At 31.8% G+C, this 10,782-nt stretch overlaps 2 protein-coding genes across 2 annotated transcripts; both read right to left on the reverse strand.

Annotated features, from left to right (window-relative positions):
• Nucleotides 1-4,180: 4,180 nt before the first annotated feature.
• LOC11419735 (protein SAR DEFICIENT 4) lies at nt 4,181-5,652 on the reverse strand. Its single transcript, XM_003592137.4, has one exon. It carries the CDS (start codon nt 5,586-5,588, stop codon nt 4,398-4,400), a length of 1,191 nt encoding a protein of 396 aa, XP_003592185.2. The 5' UTR covers nt 5,589-5,652; the 3' UTR covers nt 4,181-4,397.
• An 827-nt stretch (nt 5,653-6,479) lies between these two features.
• On the reverse strand, nt 6,480-7,371 carry LOC11424157 (uncharacterized). Its single transcript, XM_003592138.4, has one exon. It carries the CDS (start codon nt 7,263-7,265, stop codon nt 6,654-6,656), a length of 612 nt encoding a protein of 203 aa, XP_003592186.1. The 5' UTR covers nt 7,266-7,371; the 3' UTR covers nt 6,480-6,653.
• Nucleotides 7,372-10,782: the final 3,411 nt, after the last annotated feature.

Consider the following 10,782-nt stretch of genomic DNA (forward strand, 5'->3'; position numbering starts at 1 on the left):
ATGAAGTGGTGGTGGAAGTGATCAAATTGAATCTACATACGTAATTTAAATTGATGTGCGCAAAATTCTTTACCCACAAATGGTAATAATTTTTTTTTAAAGAATAATTACATTTTTAATATATACCTTAAAAAGATAACAAGGACCCTGGAAACAGAGATAGTGTGTGAGGGAGCTGGGAAGCTTTGAGTTAATATGTACCCTTAAACGTGGGAGGGGTCCAAATATTTTGGACTAGCAGAATGAAAATTTTCAATGGTAGTTCTTCATTCCACGTGTTTGTTTGAATTGGCTGGCCAGTTTGGTCAATGGTATACAAACTTTTTTTCGACTATCCTAGGATGGAAACTTACACAATTTAAGTTAGATTTGATGATGATAAGTGATGAGTGAAGAAAAATAGAATTAGACTTCATGTGGCTAATCATCATTAAAAATAATATTACACTCCATTAATACTTATATCTGATTGTAAATAGGAAAAATTACACACATTTCTCAAATGATGATTCACTTAAATGACACATATTTTGACGTGTGTCTATAGAAGACATTGATCAATGTACATACTATATGGTTAAGTTTAGTACTTTTTTAAATTTTGAGCTCCTTCATCATGACTCTCCTCCGGCAGATCTTTTTCCAATCCTGCAAAGTGATTCAGAGGAAATCTTCTTTATGAGAGTTTAGCTCTCTTTTATTTTCCTTTTTTCTTTTTGTTTGTTTTGCTCTTTTCCTTTAGCTTTGTAACAAAAAAATAGAAGACATTGATATCACTCAATTATCCTTCTATATACTATGAAAAAATTGAGCGATGTCTATGTTATTTAAATTATATGGAAGGAAATAAGTGCACTGTTTAATAGATAAGAGTGGTGAGTGCTTATATAAAAAATAAAAAGGGATGTGTGTGTCATTATTGAGTTTAATTTTTATACACTATCAGTGTAATTATAATTGAAGAGTTTAGATTTGCTTCATTTATTGTCAATTTATAAGAGATACAGACACAATTGATAGATCAATAGAACCCATCAGTGAGATTCACTTATTAAAATAGATCTTACTAATCTGTGACTTGTGTATGTCTTTTCATAAATGGAGCAAAATAAATAAAGAAAAACCGGACTCCATTACATATTGTTACAAAACATTGACTTGTAAGACGACGGAAATAAGTCTTTATATTATATAAACTCTCAATCTATAATCAAGCCTTATCTTTACTTATTTGGGATTTTGGTTTTTCCCAATAATATTCAACCAGCACCACGGTCTTATTACATGCTAGCTGCATAATTAATAATTATGACCTTCTATGGTGAGTGATGAAATACCTACCCACTTAAACAAGAAAGGAATTGCTGAGTGACTGGGTTCAGTGATCTCTAACTTAAATTCTAAATCATATTAACACGTTTTCTTTAATACAATGAGGAAGAGTTGTATGATAGTGATGGTTGAAAATGTGTACATATTTCCCCTTATATCTCTTAAGCTAGTGAAGAAGTTTGTGTCACTTTCACATCAGTATCGTGTAGATTTAGATGACAACGGATAGAAGTTAGTGTCATTTTCACACATGTTAGCATTTACATGTGAAATATGTGGTTAGATAAATCTCTTTAAAGTGATGATTACAAATTATCATCAAAATGATGATTTCAGTATTTGGATCTTTGATGGGTTGGGTGATGATCCAATTACTGTGATCAATCAATTATATGATGTGTACAAGCATGCAGTTATTGTCCACGCTTTCAAGCATGCAGTTATAATGCTTGAAACATTGTATTGCTTGCACACAAACTCGTTATAGATTAATTAAATAGTAACAATATCACCCTGCTAACCAAAGAATCTTTGATCGTTACCGATATAGATCAGAGAAAATTTTCTGTGGATGTATACACCCAACATTGTTTAATACTCCACAGCTCCACTAAAACTTATAGAAGAAGGTGAATCAGCGAATGACCTTGTCTTGTAATGTTATCTGTTCACTAGTATAATAACTATGATGGCAGAATACCTGTAAAGGAACACCATCTCACCATCACATGGTATATCAACCAGAGTTAGTTCTCCACTCCCCTGTTCCAAGGTGTAAACTAATTTACTTTTGGATAAACCACGGTATATCCTACACACAACATCAAAGATTAATCCCTCAAGATAACTAAGATCCATTTAAGCTCTCAAAACATATATTTTTCCATACACAAGGGTCGGGATCAAACCCTCCCACCGACGAAATGATTACAGAACCCAAGTATCTACCACTTGGTTCCATAATTGGAGTAAACTAAATTATGTAACTCATTGAATCACGAGCATCACGGTTCTAGACTTCCCTAAGAGATTAGTTTCTTCAGTGGAAGAGCCTAAAGAGCTGTGAATTAAGTACCAAGTTGAGCTTCTACTTTGATTCAGTACTATGTAAGTAAGAGTAACTTTTTATTTTCATAATTAGTTTATCACTGTAATATGTCAATTCTATCTACGCCAGATTTTACCTTATAGAGTGAAATAAAGCATATAATGATACTTCTAATTAAATCACATTACATATTTGATCCTGTCAACAAGATGACTAGTAACTCCATTCTTCAGCATTGAAAATGGCTTATGAATGGGAGAGTAACTGCATGTCAAGAACATGCTCTTAGCCTCTACTTTTCGAAAGAAGCAAATCAATTTTATTATAGTCTAAGCATTAGACGTGCTAAGATTAGAACAACACACACATTACCTACAAACTATCGAGTGACTAGGACCACCTATTCTATAAAAAAAATGGCCACCTATGAACATAATAGCAACCAACAACTCTAATACACAACACCTAAATTCGATACTGATATGATCCTATGGCATGCCCAAACACTGTCTTGAATTTCCATGCAATTGGAAAGTATACCCTCTGATTTTATAGCTTCTGCCATGGAATATACTTCCACTGATTTCTTATAGTCTAAGCATTATCCAAAGATTCAAAAACCATAGTATCGATGCCTTATCTTCTATTAACCGTCCTCCCCTTCCCAATAAATCGCCAAATTGCTCCAAACTCTCCTTTGCCTTGTTAACCATATCTGAGGATATCACCTTGTAATCTCATACCATACTTGCCAAAATACTGGACACTCAGAATAAATATGAAACCAAATCCACAACCCCCTGCATACAATGTTGCCTCCCTTCCTAATATACCTCTCTTGCACATATTGTCAATTGTTGAAATTTTATGTTGAACTAGCCTCCAGACAAAGATTTACACCTTCAACTGGATGGATTTGTGCCAAAGTTTATAAAAAGTTGGAAGCTTCTCTCGTTGTTGCGCTCCCACTAGGAGTTTAAAAGCCTTGTCAGTGAATACCTAGCTAATTTATGTCCTCTCCATACACCACAACCTCCACATAACTTAGGGTATGTATGGGATTGAGTTTTGGTGGGTTTTGGAGGATTAAGTCTATATTTTAAAATATATTTGAAATTTAATGTTTTTTTAAAAGCATTTTATAGTGCGCCTTAAATTAAAAAAGAAAAGTAAGCCCTCCCCTCCCCTCCAAAACCCTCCATCCAAACATAAGCTCTCTACTAACTCATGCAATATGTCCTCCCACCGGAATAAACTCCTTCTGCACTGCCAATTCAATATCATCCTCCCCTGAACCACCTGCTTTAAGTCTCTGACTTTCACGTCTTTACATTCTGAGATGCTGAATAAACCCAATTGAATTGCTCCTTTAATACCCTCCCCTGCTCCAAGGTTCCTCCCAAAAGAATGTTTCCAAACTATTACCAATCTTTTTGTTTAATTTTTCAGAAAACCAGCTGTTCTTAAAACCCCGCATACCCCCATCTCCTACTTTTTAATATCATTCCACCACTTCAGATTTGTCCTTTTTAATATCATTCTCAAACTTTAAATTAAAATACAATCTTGATGTTCTAAGGTTTTTTAGAAGACTCATTCTTAAACTAACTTCTAATCTGTTCGTTGTCTTTGATAACTTCCTCTTTTGCAAGTACTGAAACCCCCAGACTCATCTCACAATTATACGAAGAAGAAAAAAAATGCATCTAGAAAACAGTAATTCTCTAATTATAACCTATTTAGGTGCATTTCATTATGAAATTTATATACAATATACAATCATACTAAGACTAAGACTAGTAGCACTTTATAAGATGTAAACCATAATATTGAAATATAGAATTTATCATCAGTCACAGCTCACAAGTATTTAACCAAACTCTTCTAGTCCAAATTTGATTATGCACAAAAACTAAATTCCCTAGTGCAAGTAACTCCTCATCTCATCAAACCAACTTGAAAACCTTATTGAACTATTAAGCATAAACTATATTTGTTTCTATATTCAGTATATTACCTATGTCCTTGTGTATGTCTCATAAACAAACTGTGCAGCCAGCATATCAACAACAGCAGAACCAACAGACTTAAAAACAGTAATTTCCTCTGAACTGCTTCTCCCAACCTTATCACCTCTAATAAGCTCCAATAAATTCCCTCCAATTTCATCTTCCTTGATCACTCCCCTTTCAAAAGCACCAACCAGCTCCCCTGCTTCAACCAATGCAGCCTCATTGTCAACAAAAACTTTCCCCCTTTTCAAAGCCTCATCATCACATTCCTTCATCGAATGCTTAAACGAACCAACCAAATCCAAATGAGCTCCAACTTTCAACCTCTCACCCTTCACAAGCGCTGCCTCCGAATTAGTAGCACAGCTCACAATATCCCCAAATCCAACAACCTCATCCAAATTCCCACAACCCTCAAAACTCAACCCTGAAAGTGGAAACTCATCACTTTCACTCAATTTTTTCGCCAAAGTTTTCGCCTTTTCAACGGTCCTATTCCAAATAAACACTCTTTTCAAACTGGGTCTAGCTGAAAAATGAGCTTTAATCAAATGAGGTGCCAGAGCCCCAGCACCAACCATAACAAGAATCTCACTATCATCTCTAGCTAAATACTTAGAAGCCAATCCAGAAACACAAGAGGTTCTATAAAGTGTAAGTTCAGTGGAATCCATTGAAGCTAGGGTTTGACCAGTTGTTGAATTGAAAAGGACATAGCTACCTTGAACACCTGGTAAATTCTGTGAAGAGTTTTCAGGGAAATGGGTCACGAGTTTTACACCAATATAAGGGAAAGAAGGCGTGGAAGACCAAGATGGCATGAGAAGGAGGGAAGATGAAGGAGAGAGATTGTAGTGTTGGCGAATTGGGGTTTGGAGAAAGGTTGAAGCTTTAGGGAGATTGGATTGGATGTGGTTGATTAGGGTTTGATGGGTGAGGATGGTTCGTAGATTTTCAGTGGATATGAAGATTGGAGAAGAAGACAAGGTTATTTGATCTTTGTTGGTGGAAGCCATTGATGAAAAATTGGGTAGTTTGTTTCTGGTTTTAGAGTGATTATTATTACTTTGGAATTGGACTCTAATAATGTTATTGTTATTGGTAAGATTTGTTATTTTGTGAGGTGTGATTGGTCTTTGTATTTCACTCATACAATGTGAGAAGGGAATGAATGTGATTATTGCTTGGCTAAGCATGGTGGTGGGTGTTAATTTGAAGATTTGAGACTTCCCTTCTTCAAATTGTCACTACTACAATACTAAAAATTGTTGACTTCCATTAAATTAGTGGTTGAGATGTGAACATAACAAATTTCCTTGTTCTGGATTTTAAAGATACTATGCTATAATATTAGTTTTGATTTAATTTTACCATTCGAATTTTAACTTTTAAATTAAAGTGCAACACCAAATCGACTAGATTAACCTTAAGTAAGATCTTGGATTTGAGTTTATGGATTGAAAAAAGTGGTTTAGAGAGAAGACTTAATCCGTCATAGATAAAGATAATGGATATTAACTCATTTGGGTTGGTATGGTTGTGTTTGCTTTTTAAAAATGGTTAAAAACAATTAACATGATATTGAAATATATTCATAAGTCTTTATAAAAATGTCAAAATTGTTATATATGATTAGGGAAAGAATTTTGATTGAGTTTTTAATGACCATTGTCATTTCTCCTATAAAAAACATATCGAGAATTGAAATTCATAGTATACTCACAATTTTTCCCTTCGGTAAATAACCCATAAATAAAAGGATTTGGTCGAAATAGAAAGAAAAATGCTTATTAGATCGTAAGATATAATAGACTTGCGTAATCCAATGGTCATCTTTTGAAAAAACAAGATCAAATGGTTTAAGTTAAAATAATTAATAAGATCTATGGTGAACCACTCTTACGATTGGTCCACCATAGACATTTAAGGTTAAAGTTAACAGCTAGGGATTTATTTGGCAAACAGAGGAAAAAATGAGGACGAAAACGCCAATTTTATTAATTGTGGGACTAAAACGATTATTTAAGGGACCAAGTGATCTAATAAGCCAAAGAAAAAAAAAATTACAGTATTCTACAACACGCAGATACACAGAAATTCTACAATGTTATATGAAAAAGATCTACATTGAATTTTAAAGAAGAAACATTATATGATACATACATAATTGCATACATATAAAAAAGTATTGAAGCAAAGTAATTAACCAAAAAAAGAAAAGAGACAGAAAAAAGTCACTAATGTTTCAACAAATTACTTGTTTATTTTGATTTAGATGAAATGCTCCAACTTGTGTTGGAAAGGCTCCACTGATCAGAAGCAATGTCTTCAGCTGCAGATGAAATGTCACCACATTTTGCTACAATCCTTACACTCTCTATCAACTCTTTTGTTCTAGCCTCTTGTGCCAAAATTTCCATCAACTGTTCTGGACTAATCACCAACTTCACTTTCCAAAACCTGCTGCTACTAGACAAAGATTCTATAGAAGACTTCTTGAGAAACCTCATTCCTTGGTGGTGTTGGTAATCTAAGGACATTCTATATGGAGCAGGGTACGAGGTTGTTGGAACACTATGAGACCTAACATGTCCTTGTCTTACAACATGTTCATAATCACTACCACATGTAGCTTCTATTTTGTTGTTGTTGATTGGAAGCAAATAGTATGATTGTCCTGCCTCTAACTCATCGAATTGGCTTAGTGGTTTCCAAAAGAGATCATGGCTTCTGAATATGGCATGTCCAGGGAACTCTTTGGTGATGAAACTTACTGTTATTGGTGCACTGAATTCCATGATTCCACCATTTGATGTTATTACTTTGATTGTTGTATCAGAATCTGCCATGGCCCCAACGAAGCAGTTTCCCATGTTGGAGTTTCAAACCTATGTTGGTGGATGTTTGTTGTCTTTAGACTTTCATGTCTTATGGTATTGGTAGTAAATTAAAGTATACTTGGAGGGAATAGTGGAGCGGGAAACTTCTTGAGATAAAAAGTAGAACTTTGTTTTATGGTCGGTTAGATTCTTGTTGTGTGCTTTGACAAAAGTTAGGCTAGAACCAAATTAAAGGAGAAAAAGAGGCCTCACATAATCATGCATTTGGAAATGTATGTGTACACATATTGCTAATGATGAAAAGTAAATTAAAGAGTATATTTTTTAAAATTGGTTATCATTCACATATAATTTTAAAGATCAATCTCTTAAGTCGAGTAAGACTATAATGGACGACAAAACTCTTTTTTAAGAGATTTGATGCCGTTACATTCTCGTGGTTGAATTTGAATTCAAGATATCTGATTACGCTAAAAGAGTCTGAATCATATTGAATATGTCCATTTTATGCATTGTTTCAAAAATATTGTTTTATATGGATATAGGTAGTATAGTGAAAGAGTAGAATTTTATAGTTGATTCAAAATTGAAGAAAACCTGATAGTGTCAATCAAATGTTAAAATAAATAAAATTAGCTAACAAGTACTATTTACCCCATGGTGTTTAAAAGAAAAGTACTATTTACTCAGCAGATGACTACCTAAACATTTTACTTTAGTACTAACCTTGTTACTGTTACATATAGTGCATTGGAATGGATATTAGATCAAGACATAGTGTTACATGATTTACTTGGTCAAAGTAGAATGAGATAAACGGAGCATACTAAGTTGCTTTAGAAGTCTTTTTCAAAGAGCTAGTGTACTGTCACTAGGCCCCATTAATTGCCCTTTTTTCTTTTTGATCTTGGATATTTGCACTTTGATGACTAAGGTATGTCAAGACAGACAGAACTATAATTCCTTTAATTATGGAACCAAATTACTGAATCCAGAAACAATGTCTCTTAGGAAACTATAGATTATTTCTTCTCTTTTTACCTAGCACTTAATGCTTTAAATTTGCAGAATTTTCGAATCGCATAACATCATCTATCTACTTACTATATATAAAATTTAATTCCCTATAGTTTTACCATTTTGCCTCTAAGAGGGGCATTTTTGTAATTTAATATTTGGTGGGATGTGGTTGTTGCCACCTCACCTTTTTATGGGTGCATTTTACCATTTTGCCCCTCACCAATTTTTTTAATTATTTTATAATTTTTATATTTTTAGTAACTTTTAACTATTTTCCCATTTTTATGTTTTTTAACTATTTTTCAATTTTTTCTCCCAAATTCAGTTGCTTCTACATTGTCGTTGTGGAAGATTAAGGTATCGTTTGACCCAGTTTTTTTTTCCAACTTCTCTACATTTCTAAAGAAAAGTTAGGCCAAACACAATATCAATTAAGTATTTACTAAAAAAAAGTAATTTCTTTGAATGCATAAAAGTGAATAGAATGAGTTTTGGCCAAAAGTTGTTGAATGATACTTTAAAAAACTACTTCTCGACAATTTATTTCACAAGCACCTCTTTTCAACTCACGTTGAAACCTTTTCTTTTATTTTTTAATATTGTATTTCAATATATTTTTTTCTTCCATTTAACTTTATTTTATTTTATTTTTTTGAACCGTTCCATTTAATTTTTTAAAGAGATTCCATTTAATTTTATTATCTTTTTTCAAATGAATTTTATTATCTTTTTATCACTTATATATTTAATTTCAATATCGTTTAATCATCACAACCTTACAAATATTTTTATTCACGTTGTCATTTAATGATACCAAATATTTTTATTTTCTTTCTTCAACCTCACAAATATACATACACACATTAACGTTTAGTGTAATATTTGATGTCCGTCTGTCTCTTTTTTTGTTACGCTAATGCATATAATTTTTTTAACTATTTTCCAATTTTTATATTTTTAAAAAGTTTTAACTATTTTTCAATTTTTTTATTTTTAACTCTTTTTCAATTTTTTCTCCCAAATTAAGTTGTTTCTACACTGCCGTTGTGGGAGATTAAGATACCATTTGACCCGGGTTTTTTTTCAACTTCTCTACATTTTTAAGGAGAAGTTAGGCCAAATACAATATTAATTAAGTACTTACTAAAAAATGTACTTTTTTTTAATGCATAAAATTGAATGGAATGAGCTTTGGCCAAAAGTTGTTGAATGCTACTTCAAAAAACTATTTCTCGACAATTTATTTCGCAAACATCTCTCTTCAATTCACGTTGGGAACCTTTTCTTTTATTTTTTAATATTATATTACAATATGTTTGTTTCTTCCGTTTAATTTTTTTGAAACCGTTCCATTTAAATTTTTTTAAGGAGGTTACATTTAATTTTATTATCTTTTTATCACTTATATATTTAATTTCAATATAGTTTAATCATTACAACCTCACAAATATTTTTATTCACGCGGTCATTTGATGATACCAAATATTTTTATTTTATTTTTTCAACCTCGCAAATACACACACACACATTAGTGTTTAGAGTAATACTTTATGTGTGTCTGTTTTTTTGTTACGCTAATGCGTATAATTTTTTTTTGGTGTTGCATAATGCTTATGATTATTTTTATAAAATTTTTATTTTAATTAAATGTAAAATTGTAGATGTCTTTTCTTCAAAAAAGGTCTAGATGCCTAAAAAAATTATACTTTTATATATATATATATATATATATATATATTTGCACCTTTATATTGTAATTAACAAACTATGCATATCTTTTTCTTATTAAAAAAAACAAACATATATGTTTCCACGACACCAACAATGTAACAAATATAATATCATATAATATAAATTCTTATCTTTTTGATAGACACCAAATATATGGTATTCTTATAACGAAATTAGTTATAGAGTATAATTGAAATAGAAAAAAATCAACTATTTTGATATTATTTATGTCATTATTTTAGACTCCTTAAATTGTTTCTCCTATTCAAATATTTAACAAGTGTCCTCGTGAGCTTGCCTCAGTTGATCGGGACAATGGATAATATATGCAAGGTCCGGGGTTCAAACTCTTGCAACCACAAAAAAAAAAAAAAATTTAACAAGTCATTTATATGATGATACAGATTTGTATTCATGTTACACAAAATAAACGTTATTGTGTAAATATACTTTGTAAAAAAAATCTCTTTTATTTTTTAACATTTTTAGCCTTAGAAAATATTTTAAACATTCTTTTATTTATTATTTTAATTCATAATAAATTCAAAGTTTTTTCCTCGTGAGACCGTACATGACTTGAGTTGACTGATTTTTATGGCTTGAGGGGTTTATTTTTCGACACTGTTTTAGTTTTTGCTTCATCATATGTGGTTTTTTTCCTTTTTTTTCTTCAAGATTCTCCATTTTAAGTTTTTTTTTTTTCTTTCAATTGTTAGTGAATTATGTACCAGAAATTATTATGTTGCATGGCTGTAGAAAAACATTCATTTGTTATGGTAAGGTTTTGACACAATTCTTA

The sequence above is a fragment of the Medicago truncatula genome, chromosome 1 (assembly GCF_003473485.1).
Source record: "Medicago truncatula cultivar Jemalong A17 chromosome 1, MtrunA17r5.0-ANR, whole genome shotgun sequence".
Classification (NCBI taxonomy): domain Eukaryota; kingdom Viridiplantae; phylum Streptophyta; class Magnoliopsida; order Fabales; family Fabaceae; genus Medicago; species Medicago truncatula.